Below are 22,417 nucleotides of genomic sequence, written 5' to 3' on the forward strand. Positions count from 1 at the left end.
AGGCATAGTCAACTTAGTGTATGTAAACTTCTGACCCACTGGAATTGTGATATAGTGAATTATAAGTTTAATAATCTGTCTATAAACAATTGCTGGAAAAATGTCCTGTGTCATGCACACAGTAGATGTCCTAACCGACTTGCCAAAACTACAGTTTGTTAACAAGAAATTTGTGGAGCGGTTGAAAAATGAGTTTTTCCTAAGTGTTTGTAAACTTCCGACTTCAACTGTATCTGCAGCAATAGTGAAATTATGGTGTTTCACAGTATTACTTAAACACCAGTGTTGTGAGTGGCTGTGATATTCGCTTATAGATTTTTACAGACAGAGCAGCATCTGTCAAAATGGGAAAGCTGTTTGGACTTTGGCTGTGCTATCTAGTGGAAATTGCTCTATCATTTCCTGGTTGCTAAAATTCTATATACTGTTTTCTCAATTTAAGTTTATGTGAGAAAACAAGCACTGAATAGTGTAGGGAATCAAGGTGAAATTGTTTCTACAGCTGTTTGAAGATGGTGGACAAAAACTGAAAGTGAAATGCTCAAGTTTGAGTGTTACGGGGAAATGGGCTGCGTGGGAGGGGGGAGATTTGTTTTGAATGCAGCCTAGTGCTGTTGCAAAGCACCTAGCTTTCACATAGGGAAGATTTTCTGAGATATTCTGTGTGTAGCACCTTTAAAACAAAGATCCATTTCCTGATATTGCCAGTATACTGTATCTCCACAGATGTTGTAATATTTGCTTTTCTTCCCGCTCTTGCTGATTTTATATTTTCATTAGTTAATTTTGTAGAATAAAGATATATATATTTAAAATATGCTAAATGACCAGGTTGGATATTATGGTAGGGTCCCTGTTCCATGCATTCTGTGTTGTCATGTTTTCAGCTCGCTCAGAGCGGTACCACCATTTGGCCTCAGATGAGGATAATGAAACCAACGATGAAGAGTCTTCCCTGGAAATCCGACAGTTCTCCTCCTGGTCAAACCGCTTCAGCAAGGTTTGGAACATACCTCTTCAAATATTCGTAATTTAGTCAGAACAGGTAAATGTCTAATATTACTAGTTAGTAGAGCATTTCTCTGTCATTATTTTATTTACAATCTTTAAATCAGTTTTTTAGCCTTAGTTTAGCTAATGTGGCTACTCCATGCTTTCAGGTATACAGCAGCACAGAACACCTGGCCACGCCGTCCAACCTGAGCTTCTCATCGGGCCACAGTGAGGACAAGGAGGGCTGGGATGGATGTTTCACGCCCTCCCCAGGAGGAGACATCCACAGACAGGAACGCCAGCACCAAGATCGCAGGGGCAGGTGAGCAGAGCCAGGCTGAGTTTATAGCTCTCTCTTTGTGTTAGGATTCTCTGTGTAGTAGTAATATTTCCTTATCGGAAGCACTGCAGAACAGTGGGTGAAAGTGCATAAAATAATGATTAGTTCAGAAAAGTCAAATTTAGCTGAGTAGGGTGTGCATAAATGTCCAAACGACTATGCTAGCTTTAGATATATCATTTGGTGGGTGCTTATATCTGTCCTATTTCACACATGTACAAGTGTGTATTAATATGCATGTGTGAATTTGACTTATTTTTTCCATATCCCAACTCTCCCTGAGACGCCGTCGGAGAGTGGGGTCATGGCCATGGTCTACCATTTTTATGGCGACCCTGGAGCAAGTGCCTTGCTCAAGGGCACAGCGACAGATTTCTCACCTTTTTGGACCATTAACCTTTCGGTTACTGACCCAACGCTCTAATCATTAGGCTACCCGCCGTTCGATATAATGTGTCACCATTGTTATGTCTCCTCCGAATTGACACTGCGGTTTACGTGTTGCAGCCTGCGCCCTCGGGCCTCGTCCAGTTCCTCCCAGTCTGAGAGGAGCGTCAGCCCACTGGTGATGAGCAGCACCCACAGTCTGGAGACCACGCCGCGCTTCGCCTTCTCCACAGACGATGAAGGTGAGCTCAGCCCCAAGCCCCTCCGTCCACTCTGCTTCAAGTCTGCACAGCCTTATGGAAACCAACAGAAATTGAAACGGTGCTTATGATATTTAATTGCTCATAAAACAAACAGCTGTGTGATATCGCTTTTTTAAATCCATGTTGATAGGAGGATTAAGGACCAAGCAAGGTGCAGACTGATCAAAGAGGAAACAGTAAAAAAATAAAGTTTGAGTGTACACGCTTCCTCTTTTGTTTTCAGTGATCTTCCATCCAGACAAAGTATTGTGTTTGCAGAGACACTTCAGAGACATTGCCTATTTTGGTCAAAAATATAGAAATATGCCCTTCTGTGCATTACAGCTGAGGTGGTTGTATCAAACCTGCATCGGATTCGTAGCAACAGCACCGGAGCGAAACACTCTTCCCCCAAGGACCACGGGGCCTCACGTCGCTTTGGGAACCAGCTGGAGACGCCAGGCAGACAGACACCAGACAGTCCGAGGCTTGGGGGCAAACTACCCAAGTCTGCCTCCGTCTCCGCCCTGTCTCTCGTCATCACTGCAGGTTAATTCCACTGTCATGCAAGTTTCCTCTGGGCACAGTGGTAACGCTTCAGAAGCTAAATAAGTTAGTCATACAGGGATGCTGGTCCCCAGCAGGCAAATATCACTGAATAGGGTGTGGATATGTGACAGGTGTGTCTGCACATAGCTAATGGATTTTAAGTTACTTGTAAATGCTAAACAAGAGCAGTTTCTTGTTCTGAATTCCACCATTGTACCATACTTTTTCTAATTTCCAAACATGAACTCATCCTTTGTGCACCTTTCCAGACGACATGCCCGGAGGCCTCCAGCCCAGCCCCATCTTAACGTGCTCCCTCTCGTCCAACCCTTCATCCCGCGACTCATCCCCCAGCCGAGACCTGTCACTTGGCCTCAGCATCCTGTGGCCACCCATCGTCATCCACAGCTCGGGGAGGAAGTACGGCTTCACCATGCAGGCCATCCGCGTCTACATGGGCGACAGCGACGTTTACACTGTGCACCACATGGTCTCGGTGAGTGCCCCGCACTATTCTGCTCCAAAATTAGCCAATAGTTGCATAATCAAAGGCTGCATCACAACACAGACTTTCAGTAATTGTGATAATAATAAACCACTTTCGTTTTACAGAGTGTCGAAGATGGCAGCCCAGCCCACGAGGCAGGACTGAGGGCCGGTGACCTCATTACTCACGTGAATGGAGAGTCGGTGCAAGGCCTGGTCCACACAGAGATAATGGAGCTGCTTCTGAAGGTACAGAAACAAACACAATCTCAAGCCTAATGTCAAACTATACCCACACTCTTTGGGATATTATGAGCTTTAATCAATACTAATACCTCATTGTTTTTTGTGAAACCCCAAAAGAGTGGCGGCAAGGTGGCCCTTCAGACCACGGCACTGGAGAACACGTCAATCAAGGTTGGGCCGGCTCGAAAGACCAGCCACAAGGGCAAAATGGCAAGACGCAGCAAGAAAAGCAAGAGAAGGGACAATCAGGACAGGTAAGGGAAGACGTTTTGGTTGTTGTGTGCTAATTTAATTCAATGGAATATTAATGCCGTATTGCTATTATTATAATATATTAACTTTGTGGGGTTGATATGAAAACATACATTTTATATATACTGAACAAAAATATAAACGCAACATGTAAAGTGTTGATCCCATGTTTAACTAGCTGAAATAAAAGATCCCAGAAATGTTCCATACGCACAAAAAGCTTATTTCTCTCAAATTTCTTTACATCCCTGTTAGTGAGCATTTCTCCTTTGCAAAGATAATCCATCCACCTGAGAGGTGTGGCATATCAAGAAGCTGATTAAACAGCATGATCATTACACAGGTGCACTTTGTGCTGGGGACAATAAAAGGCCACTCTAAAATTAGCATTTTGTCAGACAACACAATGCCACAGATGTTTTGAGGGAACATGCAGTTGGCATGGTGACTGCAGGAATGTCCACCACAGCTGTAGCCAGAGAATTGAATGTTAATTTCTCTACCATAAGCCACCTCCAACGTCGTTTTAGAGAATTTGGCAGTATGTTCAACGGGCCTCACAACCTCACAACTTCTTCACCTGTGGGATGGTCTGAGACGAGCCACCCGCACAGCTGATGAAACTGTGGTTTGCACAACCAAAGAATTTCTGCATAAACTGTTCAGAATCACCTCAGAGAAGCTCATCTGCGTGCTCGTCGTCCTCACCAGGGTCTTGACCTGACTGCAGTTCGGCGTCGTGACCGACTTCAGTGGGCAAATGCTCACCTTCGATGGCCACTGGGACATCAAAGGCAAGTTTTCACCTGTCCTGGGGAGATTGCAGTCTATTATGGACTACAAAGGGAAACCCAGTCGCGAGCTGCCCGGTGACGCGAGCCTACCAGATGAGCTAAATGCTTTTTATGCCCGCTTCGAGGCATGCAGCTCAGCGTTCCATACCATAGTGCCCATAAAACTCATCACTAAGCTAAGGACCCTGCGACTAAACACCTCCCTCTGTTGTAGTTGTTGTGAAATTGTTAGATTACTTGTTAGATATTACTGCATGGTCGGGAACTAGAAGCACAAGCAATTCGCTACACTCGCATTAACATCTTCTAACCATGTGAATGTGACAAATAAAATTTGATTTGATTTGCAACTGGATCCTGGACTTCCTGATGGGCCGCCCCCAGGTGGTAAGGGTAGGCAACAACACATCTGCCACGCTGATCCTCAACACTGGGACCCCTCAAGGGTGTGTGCTTAGTCCCTTCCTGTACTCCCTATTCACCTACGACTGCGTGGCCAAACACGACTCCAACACCATCATTAAGTTTGCTGACGACACAGCAGTGGTAGGCCTGATCACCTACAATGATGAGACAGCCTATAGGGAGGAGGTCAGAGACCTGGCAGTGTGGTGCCAGGACAACAACCTCTCCCTCAATGTGACAAAGGAGCTGTTTGTGGACTACAGGAAAAGGCAGGCCCCATTAACATCGACAGGGCAGTAGTGGAGCGGGTCGAGAGTTTCAAGTTCCTTGGTGTCCATATCACCAACAAACTAACATGGTCCAAACACATGAAGACAGTCGTGAAGAGGGCACAACACAACCTTTTCCCCCTCAGCAGATTGAAAAGATTAGGCATGGGTCCCCAGATCTCAAAAAGTTCAACATCTGCACCATCAAGAGCATCTTTACCGGTCGCATCAACGCCTGGTATGGCAACTGCTCGGCATCTAACCGTAAGGCACCACAGAGGGTAGTGCATACGGCCCAGTACATCACTGGGGCCAAGCTTCCTGCCATCCAGGACCTATATACTAGGCGGTGTCAGAGGAAAGCCCATAAAATTGTCAAAGACTCCAGCCACCCAAGTCATAGACTGTTCTCTCTGCTACCGCACGGCAAGCGGTACCGGAGCGCCAAGTGTAGGACCAAAAGGCTTCTTCACAGCTTCTACACCCAGGCCATAAGACTGCTGAACAATTAATCAAATGGCCACCAGACTATTATCATTGACCCCTCTTTGTTTTCACACTGCTGCTACTCGTGTTTATTATCTATGCATAGTCACTTTACACCTATGTACAAATTACATTGACTAACCTGTACCCCCGCACATTGACTAGGTACCGGTACCTCCTGTATATAGCCTTGTTATTGTTATTTTGAATTTTTTGCAGTTCAAGAAATAGAGTTAAGGGGCTTGTAAGTAAGCATTTCACGGTAAGGTACCTGTTGTATTCGGCACGAGACAAATTAAAATTTGATGGCATCTTTTGGGCGAGCGGTTTGCTGATGGCAACATTGTGAACAGAGTTCCCCATGGTAGTGGTGGGGTTATGGTATGTGCAGGTATAAGCTATGGACAACGAAAACAATAGCATTTTCTCGATGGCAATTTGAATGCACAGAGATACTGTGACGAGATCCTGAGGCACATTGTCGTGCCTTTCATCCGCCGCCATCACCTCATGTTTCAGCATGATAATGCATGTCACCATGTTGAAAATGTCCCAGTTTTTCCATGGCCTGAATACTCACCTGTCACGTTCTGACCTTAGTTCCTTTGTTATGTCTTTATTTTAGTTTGGTCAGGGCGTGAGTTGGGGTGGGCATTCTATGTTGTTTTTTCTATGTTTTGTTCTATTGTCCTTTTCTGTGCGTTTGGCCTAGTATGGTTCTAAAGGTGTCAGTCGTTGTCTCTGATTGGGAGCCATATTTAGGTAGCCTGTTTTTCATTGTGTTTTGGTGGGTGATTATTTTCTGTGTAGTGGATGTCACCGTACAGAACTGTTGCGTTTCGTTCTCCGTTGTTATTTTGTTTAGTGTTCTATGTTTAATAAATATAATGATGAACACTTACCACGCTGCGCTTTGGTCCTCACCTCATTCCAACGACGAGCGTTACATAACCAGACATGTCACTCATTGAGCATGTTTGCGATGCTCTGGATCAATGTGTATGACAGCGTGTTCCAGTTCCCGCCAATATCCAGCAACTTCGCACAGCCATTGAAGAGGAGTGGGACAAAATTCCACAATCAACAGCCTGATCAACTCTCTGCAAAGGAGATCGGGGCATGATGCTGACTGGTTTTCTGATCCACGCCCCTACTTTAAACATTTTTAACAGTCATGTGAAATCCATAGATTAGGGCCTAATGAATTCATTTAAATTGACTGATTTCCTTATATAAACTGTAACTCAGTAAAATCTTTGAAATTGCTGCATGTTGTTCATATTTTTGTTCAGTGTTAATACATACAGCAAGAGTCATACTGCAAAAGTCCCTATTCTGTCTCCCCCCAGTGTTTGATAGAGATCGCTGCACACTACTGCATGGATGGATGATAAACATTTCCACAGCAGTGTTCTCCTTTTTCAAAATGGAGTTATACATCTAAGCCTTGACTTTAAGTTAAACTGTAAAAGACGTCCTTAATGCACAGAGTATTCTCTCTAATTTGTTTTGTGATAGATCTTTTTGCTCTACTATTTTTGCTCTACTCTTGCTCTGTCATCAGCCTCAATATCCCTGATGTTATTATGCAAGCATACTCAATAAGGACATTTGTTTTGCAGCATACGTATACATAAAAAAAAGTTCCAGGCCGTGAATCACATACTATAAAAATATATATATATTATAATAACAATGTTATGTCGCTTGTTACCCTTCAAACCCCTTCACAACACCTTCATAAACCTGTTATAACTCTCTGTAACCAATGACTATCCCAGGCGGCGGAGCATCCTGAAGAAACTGTCCAAGCAAAGCACAGTGATGCACAGCAGCCGAAGCTTCAACTCTGGACTACAGCACCACTCTGTGTCGTCCAGCGAGAGCCTGCCGGGCTCCCCCACACACAGCCTGTCCCCCGGCCCCTACACCCCCTGTCGCAGCCCTGCCCCTGACCTTCAGGCTGGAGGTAACATCAGGCACAGGCACCTGCAGCACTGTTACTAGTGCTACTAGCACTGTTACTATGACTACTGCTGCTGCCATTATGATTACTAGCCTACCACTACTCTGTTACTATTACTACTACTCTGTTACTATTAACACTACTGCTGCTACTGTACCATTATGATTACTAGCCTACTACTGCTACTACTGTTACTACTGTTACTACTGCTACTATTGCTGTTACCACTGCTGCTACTACTACTACTACTACTGTTATTACTATTACTACTCTGTTACTACTACTGCTACTACTGTTACTATTACTACTGCTACTATTACTGTTACCGCTGCTGCTACTACTATTACCGCTACTGCTACTACTACTACTACTGTTACTACTGCTACTATTGCTGTTACCACTGCTGCTACTACTATTACCGCTACTGCTACTACTACTACTACTACTACTGTTATTACTATTACTACTCTGTTACTACTACTACTACTACTGCTACTATTACTGTTACCACTGCTGCTACTACTATTACCGCTACTACTACTACTACTACTGTTATTACTATTACTACTCTGTTACTACTACTACTACTGCTACTACTGTTACTATTACTACTGCTACTATTACTGTTACCACTGCTGCTACTACTATTACCGCTACTGCTACTACTACTACTACTAATACTGTTATTACTATTACTGCTCTGTTACTACTACTACTATTACTGCTACTACTATTACTACTACCACTACTGCTGCTACTGTACCATTATGATTACTAGCCTACTACTACTACTGTTACTACTGCTGTTACTATTACTACTGCTACTATTACTGTTACTACTACTACGGTTACTACTGCTGTTACTATTACTACTGCTACTATTACTGTTACTACTACTACGGTTACTACTGCTGTTACTATTACTACTGCTACTATTACTGTTACTACTACTATGGTTACTACTGCTGTTACTATTACTACTGCTACTATTACTGTTACCACTACTACTGTTACTATTATTACCTCTACTGCTACTACTACTGTTGTTATTACTACAGTTACTACTACTACTACTATGACTACTCTGTTACTACTACTACTATGTTACTATTACCACTACAACTGCTAATGCTCTGTAATTACTACTACTACTACTACTACTACTACTACTACCATGACTGATACGACTACTACTCTGTTACTATTACTACTACTATTCCTGCTGCTACTTCTACTCTGTTACTACTACTATTACCACTACTACTACTCTGTTATTACTTCTACTACTATTACCGCTACTGCTTCTACTACTGTTATTACTACTACTACTACCGCTGCTGCTACTACTACTACCAGCACCACTACTACTACTGTTATTATTATTACTACCACTACTGCTACTACTAGTACCACTATTGCTACTACTACTCTGTTACTATTACTACTACTACTTCGTTACTATTACCAGTACTGCTGCTACTGCTCTGTTATTACTACTACCACTGCTACTGCTACTTTATTATTGTTATTATTATTACTACTAAACTCAGCAAAAAAAGAAACGTCCTCTCACTGTCAATTGCTTTTATTTTCAGCAAACTTAACATGTGTAAATATTTGTATGAACATAACAAGATTCAACAACTGAGACATAAACTGAACAAGTTCCACAGACATGTGACGAACAGAAATGGAATAATGTGTCCCTGAACAAAGGGGAGGGGGTCAAAATCAAAAGTAACAGTCAGTATCTGGTGTGGCAACCAGCTGCATTAAGTACTGCAGCGCATCTCCTCTTCATGGACTGCACCAGGTTTGCCAGTTCCTGCTGTGAGATATTACCCCAGTCTTCCACCGAGGCACCTGCAAGTTCCCGGACATTTCTGGGGGGAATGGCCCTAGCCCTCACTCTCCGATCCCAGACATGCTCAATAGGATTGAGATCCGGGCTCTTTGCTGGCCATGGCAGAACACTGACATTCCTGTCTTGTAGGAAATCACGTGCAGAACGAGCAGTATGGCTGGTGGCATTGTCATGCTGGAGGGTCATGTCAGGATGAGCCTGCAGGCAGGGTACCACATGAGGGAGAGGATGTCTTCCCTGTAACGCATAGCATTGAGATTGTCTGCAATGACAACAATCTCAGTCCGATGTTGCTGTGACTCACCACCCCAGATCATGACGGACACTTCACCTCCAAATCGATCCCGTTCCAGAGTAGAGGCCTTGGTGTAACATTCATTCCTTCGCCGATAAACGCGAAACCAACCATCACCTCTGGTGAGACAAAACCGCGACTCGTCAGTGAAGAGCACTTTTTGCCAGTCCTGACTGGTCCAGCGACAGTGGGTTTGTGCCCATAGGCGACGTTGTTGCCTGGTGAGGACCTGCCTTACAACAGGCCTACAAGCCCTCAGTTCAGCCTCTCTCAGCCAATTGCGGACAGTCTGAGCACTGATGGAGGGATTGTGCGTTCCTGGTGTAACTCGGGCAGTTGTTTCCATCCTGTACTTGTCCCGCAGGTGTGATGTTTGGATGTACCGATCCTGTGCAGGTGTTACACGTGGTCTGCCACTGCGAGGACGATTGGCTGTTGGTCCTATCTCCTATAGCGCTGTCTTAGGCAGATGAGCAGGGACCCTGGGCATCTTTCTTTTTTCATTTTTTTTCAGAGTCAGTAGAAAGGCCTCTTTCGTGTCCTAAGTTTTCATAATTGCCTACCGTCTGTAAGCTGTTAGTGTCTTAACGACGTTCCACTGGTGCATGTTCATTAATTGTTTATGGTTCATTGAACAAGCATGGGAAACAGTGTTTAAACCCTTTACAATGATGATCTGTGAAGTTATTTGGATTTTTACGAATTATTTTTGAAAGACAGGGTCCTGAAAAGGGGACGTTTCTTTTTTTGCTGAGTTTACTATTACCACTACTGCTTCTACTACTGTTATTATTACTACTACTACTACTACTACCACCACCACCCCTACTACTACTACTACCGCCGTCACTGCTACTACTACTATAATAATACTACTGCTGCTACTGCTTCTACTACTCTGTTACTACTACTACTATCACCACTCCTGCTACTACTACCACTGCTGCTACTACTACTATTACCACTGCTACTGCTACCCTGTTACCCTGTTACTACTACTTGTGTCTGTTTCGCATGATGTATTGTTGTCGGTACAAACATAGTTAGGCACAATTTCTGCTACCATGTGTTGCTACAATGTTGTGTTGTCTTGGGTCTCTCTTTATGAAGTGTTGTGGTGTCTCTCTTGTCGTGATGTGTGTTTTGTCCTACATTTTTATTTCTAGTCCCAGTCTCCATTCCCACAGGGAGACCTTTTACCTCTTGGTAGGCCATCATTGTAAATAATAAATAAGAATTTGTTCTTAATTGATTTGCCTAGTTAAGAAAGGTTCAATATTTTTTTAAAGAATAATACTACTACTATTACCGCTTCTACTACTGCTATTGCTGCTACCGCTACTACTGCTGCTGCTGCTGCTGCTTCTACTATGGCTACAGTCACTACTGTATTACTAAGGCTGCTACTCTGACTAATGAGCTTATATCTCCCAATTTTGCTTGCAATATGACTTTGTCCCTTTTATTGTTAATGACAATGCAGTAATCCCTTTGAGGTGGACTGTAAGCTGGTGGTTTTAATCAGACTTACTCTGTATTTACCTCTCCCTCAGACACCAACTCTCCACAGAGCACCTCTCCCAGCTCTCCCAGCTCCCTGCACGGCCTGGCCTCCAAGCTGGGCACTCAGCGCTACACCAAGGTGGGTCGCCGCAAGTCCACCAGCAGCATCCCCCCGTCCCCCCTGGCCTGCAAGTCTTCCACCCAGCCCCTGTCACCCCAGCGCTCCCCCTCCCCCCTCTCTGGCATCACCAAGCCCTTCCACGTCAAGACTCTGTCCCCCCCCACCATCGTCCGCCATTGTTTGCGCCCCCGCAGTGCCGAGCCGCCCCACTCCCCCCTCCTCAAGAGGGTGCAGTCAGCTGAGAGGCTCTCGAGCGCCTACCACACCGACAAGAATTTGTACCCCCACCGAAGGCACACGTTGGAGGTGCCTTTCCAGGACAAGGTGGAGGGAGTCTGCGGCGGAGGGGACCACGGGAGGCTGCTGGTGGGGTACGGGGGCTGCCAGAGGCTGAGGGACTGGGTGTCGGAACGCTCAGAGCAGCTGGTGGTGATGAGGAAGCTCAACCTGTCGGAACGCCGCGACTCCTTCAAGAAGCAGGAGGCGGTGCAGGAGGTGAGCTTTGATGAGCCTGATGACCAGAAGACCATCCCCACGGTCACCGCAACACCGCTCAACGCCCCTGGAGGCAATCGGGTCCCGCAGCGGGCGGCCTCCTGGACGGCTATTTCCCAAACCAGCGAGAAGTTGACTGTGGTGAAACGTTTCAACCTGGTGCCTCAGATTGCTGTGCAGGGCTTGACGGAGAGCGAGGACCAGGACGTCTGGGAGCCGTGCTCTGATGGAGAGGAGGACGACGGCGAGAAGCAGGAGCCCGAATCTACTGATTCCAACATCGGACCACAGCAGCCGAGCAAGGATGTCTCTCTCATGGTAAAAATCTCCAGTAAGGCACCAGAAGCGACAGCTGCTTTGCACAAAGAAAGGCCTGCTTCGGATTAGGTTGGGGATACAGCAGTGGACTCTAGCCCCCAGAAAGGGAAGCTAAGGAAGTGACATTTCCTTGAATCATTTTATATAGCCATTTCTTCCAAGGAAGCACCTTTATACTCTCACTGCTGAAGGAAGGAAATGTTTGGGCGAAAGAGTATTTTGCCACATTGATTTTGTTTTGTAGATTTCACTTGATTCAGGACTTAGTTTTGTAAATATGTAATATCAGGAAATAAACTGCACTTTATTTCCTGGGCTTATTTATTACTTTTAAGCTAATAGGATTTATAATGGGGCCAAAAAAGCAAAGTGTTCAATTGATAGTGACTAGCCAAGATTAAATCATGTTTTGTATTCATAGAAGTATTTATTTTCTATTGACATGATTTTTCTAGAACATGGTACAGAGTAGTTGATAATGGCAAGAATTTCACAGAAGTCGTTTTTGGAGAGGAAAGTTTTGACATTTTTTCCGCATTCATAAATGGAAAGTAGGAATGTATAAATCTGAATTTCTACAGATTACCACAGTTTGAAAGTTGTTTTGATTTAGGCTTGGAAACTGAGACTACAGTTTTGAAGTATATTTTGAATTGTACAAAACTGTAGGGCAATTCTTATATGAACTACTTAGGTCAGCTTTTAGTTGATGTGAAGACTACTCACTATTTGTTTGGTTTTTGTTTTATTAAGCCATATCTTATGAACTGATGGCCCTTTTTGTTTGACGAATAGATGTTATTTCCTTGTTGGCAGGCTTGACAGTAGCAGGAAAATGTAGTCCCCTTTACAAATATAGTTTATATTTCAAAGCAATTTTATGCAACTCTGAGGGTATTTCTTTCAATCTTAGCCACCATAGAAATTAAAGCAAGTGTTTCACATGAAATTCAGTAACTAGTTCGTTTTAAAACCTGTTAATTATATTGCACACTATTCTGTCATAACCTCATTGTCATGTTCGTTCATCCTGATGTTGTTCTATTGGGTTCATGGTTCCACTGTACTGATTCTCATGGCAACAGGGTTTAACCCTTGGTTTTGCTGAAATCACGTTGGACTTAAATCATTTGAACATTGGTGTAGCATGGCAATTTGAGCTTGCTGTCAATGCTTATACTACAAAAGCATGAAACTTTGTTCTTATCAAATACTGTTACCGCATCACTGTCACACAGGCAATTGTTGACAGGATATTGTTTTGATAAGGCACAGATAGTTTTGCTCTTAACCCTGTTTTAGGCTACGTCCAGGAATACAGTTATCCAGGTGACACCACCAAGCTAAAGAGAAACCGTTTAAGCTTTCACAGGATCCGCTTGCATATTTTCAATTATCTTTGATACAGCCTTTGACCTTATCTACATGTATACAACGGGTGGGTCTAATCCTGAATGCTGGTTGGTTAAAAGTGCACTCCAGACGGTGTCTATTTCATCTTGTGCTTTTGCGTTGATGTTTAAATTGGTGTAAAGTGCACTAAGGGAAATTACTATTTTGACAAAACTTTTTTTTTAACCAATTTTTATATGGAACAGTCAATAATGAAGGAGCACCCCATACCTTCAGCCAGACCCCAGGGCTTAGATATTAACAGATGCTAGTTTTATGTCTTTGTACTGTACATGTATATATTTTGATATCGGAGTCTAATTCTGTATGAATTGTTATTGTATATTTTGGAGTATACCAAGCAACGTGAACGACCATGGCTGTAAGAATGGGCCTCTGATGAAGCTTGTTGGGGAATCACATCAGTATTGCAATGCATATAATACAATGTATATAATTAATTAGCTGTGTTGAACACCATCATTTTGGCCTATTTTATACACCAAAGTAGTTTTGAAGGCTGACATTGTCAAATGGTACTTCCTGTTATTTAACCCTCTTTATATGTCAAAAGTGGGGGGCTGTTTAGAAGTCTCAACAGATCCTCAGACTATATTTTCAGACTGGATGAACTGCTCAGGACTCAGAAGTCAGTGGTGGTGAAATTAAGTTATACCGAAGACATGCTTACTCGCAAAGTCAGAATTGTTTACAATGAACATGCTATATACACAATTGAAACAAATAGAATTTTGGAATCCTGTATTTCTACTTAATGAAACCACTCTTTGATACCATGTACTGTGAAGCTATTGTGTTAGTCTGCACATTTCAACACTACATCATTTTACACAAGTACCTTTTTGAACTAAATCTTCCTTAAACTGTTCTATAGGAATAGTGTAGGATGCGGTTACTCTTCTGTTGGATGCGACATGAGACAAGGACACGTAATACTTGATTGCATGTAACTCTGGGTTTATAAAGCCCATGCTGTGGTTTCTAATGTGAGTCTAATAGCATTGTTTGAGCAGTCAACTTTTGCACTTTCCTCTCACCCCTATTCATCATGCCCTGAACCAGATGTGATCGTATATACATTTAAGCAAGGTTTGAAATAATTATGTTTTAGTCAAATATTCTTGCGGTCAATTTGCAGTCAACTAATTATTTGGAATTAGATTCCGGCCCACCGACGATCTGCTCAAGAAAAAAATCGGCCCGCGGGTGAAAAAGTTGATGATCCCTGTCATGAGGGATGCATGTGGTTCATCAAGGGCTGGGAGTGAGCTTAGAAGGTTTGGCTACACATCAGTCTACAATGCTTTGTCTTTTGCATTTAGCCCTCATTCTGACGCTTTGCCATTTTGTCTGCTATCTAACACCTCTATGCTCACTTAGTTGTAGACTAAGGGTACCTGTATATTGTAGCACACTTACAGGGTAAAACGGAAGATCATGTCCACATTTAGTATTTCTGTTTAATTGTAAATTTGTTAGCACTGTACCTCCAGTATTTCTAATTTCCATTTTATGTGAATATGGATATACTGTATAAGCCAACTTTTTATCTGGCTAGTTTCAACAACAAAAAAATGGTTCTAACACTATGCCCTAGCTCCCTATTCAAACAAAAGCAAATGTTGAATAACTAGATGGCTGGCTAGGATGTTATTATGCCTATGGTTGGGTTGGACTGTTGAATGTATTTGCCAATAAGTGTTTGTACTTTCATAATAGAGGAAATGTGATAGGAGACTAAAAATGTTGCAGGTTCATATGACTTTGCCTTTCAACATCTGTCTGCTTATGTTTGAGTAGTGAGTCGTGGGCTGTCCCTGGTGCAAGTGTCAAGATTTATCTATTTTGTGTTTTTACTGGCTAACTGTTTTATGATAAATTGTTTCCATATGGCATTTGATGAATGCACTCAGTCACATCTTTTTGTTTTAAGAATATATTGTTCACTGAATTGTAATGAATGCACTCACATGGCTTTATGCTTACATTTGTTGTTGGTCCCCTCTTTGGATGGTATACTGTATGCCACATCTTACAGCCTGAATACCATACTTTACATACAACACGTCGTGTAATTACGGCTACGTTCGTTTGTTTCCGTACGGCTGGTGCACGTACAGCAAGCTGCACAGTGGACACAAGTTTCGCTGGTCTGACTATCGATGTAGTTCGATATCTTCTCTACGAACATGGCAGGGAACTTAGGTTTGTGATGATTTAAGAAGCAAAAGAAACAAGGAAAATAGCTTTTATGAGGACTAAATTAGCTTTTGAACCAGTTTAAACATTTACCCAATCAAGGATATTTTACGGTGAGTATTTTTTGTTTTAAAGTTTTCCCCTAAACTGGAAAATGGTGGAGGGGGCTTGAGAAGCAAATTTGCAAAACTGGCTTAACGTTACTAGCCTCTGTAGCTATTCGCCAGTTACATGATACAGTAAACCCTTCTAGTAACTAACTAACAAACAATAGGCACATATTGCAGTTTATTAGATAGCAAACAAGTATTGTCACATGTTCGTCTTCAACTAACTATGCTTGGGCCAGTGCGTTTCGAATCTTTGCAGCTAGCAGGGTTGGTCCCCCGCAAAATCCTCCAGCTGGCACGAGTTTGCTGGATTACGATCATGTTTGCAACTGTAGCCACGATTGTCAAAAGGCATCCCTTGCATATAACAAACGATTCATATTATGTTGGTTGTGCCTCTTTTAAATATAACTGAATATATTTGTCCTATCATCAATGTCTCACCATTTCTTTCCTGACAAAGCCGACATGGGTCAAATGGTTTAAAATGACATAAAATGGCCAAAGACAGGTGTAACTAGGAATACGGTGTAACCAAAGTATGAAGCTAAACAAAAACCAAGCACTGGAAATGTATTTAACAAATATATATATATTTATAGTGAATAGGCCTTGCAGTTGACAACTTAATTTAGCTATTTATTTATACTAAACAAAAATATAAATGCAACAATTTCCAAGATGTTACTGAGTTACAGTTCATTGAAGGAAATAAATGCATTAGGCCCTAATCTATAGCTTTCACATGACTGGGCAGGGGCTCAGCCATGGGTGGGCCTGGGAGGGCATAGGCCCACCCACTAAGGAGCCAGGCCTGCCAATCAGAATATTTTTTTCCCCAAAAAAGGGCTTTATTACAGACAGAAATACTCCTCAGCACCCCTCTTCAGATGATCCCACAGGTGAAGAAGCCTGATGTGGAGGTCCTGTGCTGTTGTGGTTACACATGGTCTGCGGTTGTGAGGCCGATTGGCTGGACTGCCAAATTCTCGAAAACAACGTTGGAGGTATATATGGTATATAAATGAACATTAAATTCTCTTGCCACAGCTCTGTTGGACATTCCTGCAGTCAGCATGCCAACTGCACATTCCCTCAACTTGAGACATCTGTGGCGTTGTGTGACAAAACTGTACATTTTAGAGTGGCCTTTTATTGTCCCCCAGCACAAGGTGCATCTGTGTAATGACCGTGCTGTTTAATCAGCTTCTTGATATGCCACAACTGTCAGGTGGATGGATTATCTTGGCAAAGGACTAAATGCTCATTAACAGGGATGTAAACAAATTTGTGCACAAAATTTGAGAGAAATAAGCTTTTTGTGCATATGGTAAATTTCTGGGATCTTTTATTTCAGCTCATGGAACATGGGACCAATACTTTACATGTTACATTTTATATTTTTGTTCAGTATATATTATTGGATTAGCCATGATGACAAAACAATTGTATTATGGCTGGTTAACATAGAATAGGGTAATGGTTTTGGTCTATTTTATTTGCTAACACATACAAATTCATTTAAAATAGGCCTACTAGCAATTAAAACGGGCCATGTGGACACGAGTTAAATCGTTAGTATGCTGAATTTTAATCCATCTGAGCATCAATCGGCTAGGCCTATATCTGTTTTGTTAAAGGCAATTTATTAACTGAAAGATGAGCAAGAATTGTTCTAGGACTGTCTGGGAGTAGGGAGGGGAAAGGTCTATTAACTAATTTACCGACTGGTGATGTCCAGGCAGGCCAAAACGCCATCCCACCAAAACAGGCAGAAATTTCAGGTGGTCTTTTCAAACAGCTCTAGCGCTATGAGGGCATTATCATCATGTTCACAATTTCACAGTATTATTCCAACTTTGTATTTGAAATATATACACAAAACACAGGAATATTACATTTGATTCCACTTGGCTTTTAAATGATCTCATAATAATACACCACATGCTCGTCGAACATCTCGTTTCAAAATCATGAGCATTAATATGGAGTTGGTACCCCCTTTGCTGTTCTAACTGCCTCCACTCTTCTAGAAGGCTTTCCTCCTAGATGTTGGAACATTGCTGCGGGGACTTCCTTCCATTCAGCCACGAGCATTAGTGAGGTCGGGCACTGATGTTAGGCGATAAGCCCTGGCTTGGAGTCGGCGTTCCAATTCATTCCAAAGGTGTTTGATGGGGTTGAGGTCAGGGCTCGGCGCAGGCCATTCAATTTCTTCCACACCGATCTTGACAAACCATTTCTGTATGGACCTTGCTTTGTGCACGGGGGCATTGTCATGTTGAAACAGGAAAGGGCCTTCCCCAAACTGTTGCCACAAAGTTGGAACTGCTGAATCGTCTAGAATGTAATTGTATGCTGTAGCGTTAAGATTTCCCTTCACTGGAACTAAGGGCCCTAGCCTGAACCATGAATAACAGCCCCAGACCATTATTTTTCCTCCACCAAACTTTACTGTTGGGACTATGCATTGGGGCAGGTAGCATTCTCCTGGCACCCGCCAAACCCAGATTTGTCCGTTGTACTGCTAATTGGTGAAGCGCTATTCATCACTCCAGAGAATGCGTTTCCACTGCTCCAATGTCGGCGAGCTTTAGATTGCGCATGCTGATGTTGCTTCCAGAGGCAGTTAGGAACTCGGTAGTAAGTGTTGCAACCAAGGACAGACTATTTTTTACGTGCTACGCCCTTCAGCATTAGGTGGTACCATTCTGTGAGCTTGTGTGGCATACCACTATGCGGCTGAGCCGTTGTTGCTCCTAGACATTTCCTCTTCACAATAACGGCACTTACAGTTGAACGGGGTCAGCTCTAGCAGGGCAGATTAATTGACATGTTGGAAAGGTGGCATCCTATGACGTTCCCGCATTGAAAGTCACTGAGCTCTTCAGTACGGGCCATTCTACTGCTAATGTTTGTCTGTGGAGATTGCATGGGTTTGTGCTTTATTTTAGACACCTGTCAGCAACGGGTGTGGCTGAACTAGCCGAGTCCACTAATTTGAAGGGAGCCGAGTTAGCCGAGTCCACTAATGTATTGTATATCTATAAATAATAATGTTACCTGCTGTATTCTTAAACCTGTGTGCTCTATTTTATAGTAAAATACAGAATATGAGCAGGGAGAAAGTATTCAGCCACCTTGACTTTTTCCACATTTTTTTACTTTACAGCCTTATTCTAAATTGAATTGTTAAATGTCCTCATCAATCTATACACAATAACCCATAATGACAAAGCGAAAACAGGTTTTTAGGAATGTTTGCAAATGTATTAAAAATAAAAAATAAGAACTTATTTACACAAGTATTCAGACCCTTTGCTATGAGACTTGAAATTGAGCTCAGTTGCATGCTGTTTCCATTAATCATCCTTGAGATGTTTTTACAACTTGATTGGAGTCCACATGTGGTAAATTCAATTGATTGGACATTTGGAAAGGCACACACTTGTGTGTGTGTGTGTGTGTGTGTATATAAGGTCCCACAGTTGAAATTGTATGTCAGAGCAAAAACCATGCCATGAGTTTGAAGGAATTGTCCGTACAGCTCCGATGTGTCGAGGCACAGATCTGGGAGAAGGGTACCAAAACAATTCTGCAGCATTGAAGGTCCCCAAGAACACAGTGGCCTCCATCATTCTTAAATGGAAGAAGTTTGGAACCACCTAGACTCTTCCTAGAGCTGGCCGCCTGGCCAAACTGAGCAATCGGGGGAGAAGGGCCTTGGTCAGGGAGGTGACCAAGAACCCGATGGTCACTCTGACAGAGTTCCTCTGTGGAGATGAGAGAACCTTCCAGAATGACAACCATCTCTGCAGCACTACACCAATCAGGCCTTTATGGCCAGATGGGAGGCACTCCTTAGTAAAAGGCACATGTCAGCCCGCTTGGAGTTTGCCAAAAGGCACCTAAAGACTCTCAGACCATGAGAAACAAGATTCTCTGGTCTGATGAAACCAAGAATGAACTCTTTGACCTGAATGGAAAGCATCAAGTCTGGAGAAAACATGGCACCATCCCCAAGGTGAAGCATGGTGGTGTCAGCATCATGCTGTGGGGATGTTTTTCAGCGACAGGGACTGGGAGACAAGTCAGGATCGAGGCAAAGATGAACGGAGCAAAGTACAGAGATCCTCGATGAAAACCTGCTCCAGAGCGCTCAGGACCTGAGACCTGAGGTTCACCTTCCAACAACACAATGATCGTAAGCACACAGCCAAGTCAAAGCGGGAGTGGCTTCTGGACACGTCTCTGAATGTCCTTGAGTGGCCCAGCCAGAACCCGGACTTGAACCTGATCAAACATCTCTGGAGAGACCTGAAAATAGCTGTGTAACGACGCTCTCCATCCAATCTGACAGATCCTGAGAGGATCTATAGAGAAGAATGGGAGAAACTCCCCAAATACATGTGTGCCAAGCTTGGAACTTCAAAACCAAGAAGACTCAAGGCTGTAATCGCTGCCAAAGGTGCTTCAACAAAGTACTGAGTAAAGGGTTTGAATATTTATGTAAATGTCATATTTCAGTTTTATTGTTAATACATTTGCAAAAATGTCAAAAACCTGTTTTTGCTTTGTCATTATAGGGTATTGTGTGTGTAGATGCGGGGGGGAACACAATTGAATCAAATTTAGAATAAGGCTGTAACATAACAAAATGAGTAAAAAGTCAAGGAGTCTGATTACTTTCCGAATGCACTGTGTGTTGTCTGTGCCTGTATTAAAATGATAAATTTTACTTCCACTTCACACATTTACTATTAGTGAAGTCGAAAATGATTAAGTTGGAGTTATAGGGTCAGAAGCGATCACTGCCTAGATACATTTTCTAATATTAGAACATTTCCTTGATTTGTTAGTGATTGTGATCTGGTGATTCCTGGGCACATGGCAGCAGACTGCCCAATAGGAATCCAGGAGACCACTAAGCTTTCGTTCTCTGTAGCAACAGTGACTTCCTTTATTTATTTATTGATGAGTGAGTTTTTTCCCCCCTCTCTTCTTGATCCTGTCCCCCTTCTGCATGAGGTGCTCTCAAACTGTAAAAATCATTGTGACTAAGATTAACCATCCTATGACGGTGAAATCTTTATCCTCAAAACCCACATTGTTCTATTGTGTTGCACTGTAAAAACAGAAATACTTAGATTTTTTTGAATATTCAAAGTACCTTGAATAAGGCAGGTGTTTCTTTCAAATGGAAATGGACCGCACAGTGGAAGTGACATCGTCAGAATGGTTGTGTATTTAAGGACAGGACAACCAAAAGCAGAGGATTTTTAAAAAGGGTGTTGAGGCAGAATAGAGGGGGTTAAGGATGGCGTGAGGACAGAGGCCTATGGTTGGGTATATCAGTGCCACGTGTCCACACTGGCACCTTTCCGCTGCACTCGAAGGTTGTCGAATTGCAAACCCGCTGTGCCCCGGCCAGTTCTCGCTCTCTGCCTAAGGTGGGTGAGTGTTGCCCTATGATGTCTTTACGTTATTTCATTTCCATCATCACCATACCAGTTGTTTGTTAGCCATAATCTAGCATTGCATTAAGGATTGGGTGCATGTCTCTGTGTTATGGCTCGTTTCAAGCTGCATCGTTCTTAGATGAGCTACGGGACAGAGGAGAACTCATCAATTTAGGAGGAATGAGCTCCACTATAGATAATATGTATTTATGCTGTACTCAGATGGCAACATAAGAGCTAAGCCATTGTCCACATGCAAAGTCAAGGTGATTTAGCTGCAGTGACGTCAAGATGTACCAGTGAAATTAATTTCCCTAGCTCATTTTGTAACTACTTGAATGTCTTAGTAAAGTATTTGCACGACGATTGCCTGTAATAAGCAGTGAATATGCAGTTTGTGTCAAGAGACACATGTCTTATTTACCCATTGAGTGATAATGGCTGTTGCAAAAGCATTCTAGGTCCAAGCATCTTATACAGTCACTTTCAAATTACATTTAGTGTTTGGTTTGCATGATCAATGGTGCACTTTTACTAGTGTGAGGATTAAGAAAGCATGTGTGAGAGATTTATCAAACAGAATTAGTAAACTGTATCTGGTTTACTGATGTCTTTCCAAACACAAGGGTTTAAATCCACCAGGTAGGCCTAAACAAGACCAACTCTATTAATTGTAAGCCTTCATGCTTGGGCTGAGAATGGCCAGGGATATTTTCACGATACTTAGGTGCCAATACGACTTGTATTGCGATTTTCACTATTTTATATGTATTGCGATTCAATACTGCGATTTATTTGAATTAGATTTTTTTTTGCGATTTGATGTTACAAACATATTGCCTGTTGTAGAGAGACGAGAGGTTATGAGAACTAGTTATAATCAGTCAGGGAAATAAAAGTGCTAAAAACATGACTCACTATTTCAAAAGAAGATGGAGAACAAGCTATAGAATGAAAAATCACAGTGTTTTAGCGCAGGTAAAGTTGACTAGCGCTAGCTAATGCTACCAACAGTAGCAAAAAAAACTTGGGAGTCAAATATTGATAAAATATTTCGTCCCAAAATAATATTGCGACATGTAACTATCTGTATTTTCCCCCATCATTACTACATGCTAAGATCCTCATTATCCTCAGTTAAAACTTCTAAATATCTAAAATTGACTTGGTTAGCTGCCGAAAATAAATTTGGCCATCATGCTTATCAGTCCATAGGGTAATTTGC

The 22,417-nt window shown here is 42.6% G+C and overlaps 2 protein-coding genes across 3 annotated transcripts in view; both read left to right on the forward strand.

Annotated features, from left to right (window-relative positions):
• Positions 1-15,324, forward strand: part of LOC129867366 (microtubule-associated serine/threonine-protein kinase 3-like) — a 58,642-nt gene extending 43,318 nt beyond the window's left edge. For both annotated transcript variants that reach the window (XM_055940723.1, XM_055940724.1), the window contains 9 exons: positions 888-1,000; positions 1,161-1,315; positions 1,841-1,962; positions 2,308-2,511; positions 2,781-3,007; positions 3,124-3,246; positions 3,361-3,497; positions 7,231-7,418; positions 11,128-15,324. In XM_055940723.1, coding sequence (XP_055796698.1) covers positions 888-1,000; positions 1,161-1,315; positions 1,841-1,962; positions 2,308-2,511; positions 2,781-3,007; positions 3,124-3,246; positions 3,361-3,497; positions 7,231-7,418; positions 11,128-12,080 — 2,222 coding nt within the window. In that variant the 3' untranslated portion in view covers positions 12,081-15,324. The remainder of the gene's footprint in view (positions 1-887; positions 1,001-1,160; positions 1,316-1,840; positions 1,963-2,307; positions 2,512-2,780; positions 3,008-3,123; positions 3,247-3,360; positions 3,498-7,230; positions 7,419-11,127) is intronic.
• LOC129867369 (phosphatidylinositol 3-kinase regulatory subunit gamma-like) overlaps positions 12,095-22,417 on the forward strand; it is a 39,400-nt gene continuing 29,077 nt past the window's right edge. The window contains exon 1 of the mRNA XM_055940729.1: positions 12,095-15,736. The gene's annotated coding sequence lies outside the window, so the exon portion shown is untranslated. The remainder of the gene's footprint in view (positions 15,737-22,417) is intronic.

The sequence above is a fragment of the Salvelinus fontinalis genome, chromosome 12 (assembly GCF_029448725.1).
Source record: "Salvelinus fontinalis isolate EN_2023a chromosome 12, ASM2944872v1, whole genome shotgun sequence".
NCBI classification, from domain to species: Eukaryota; Metazoa; Chordata; class Actinopteri; order Salmoniformes; family Salmonidae; genus Salvelinus; species Salvelinus fontinalis.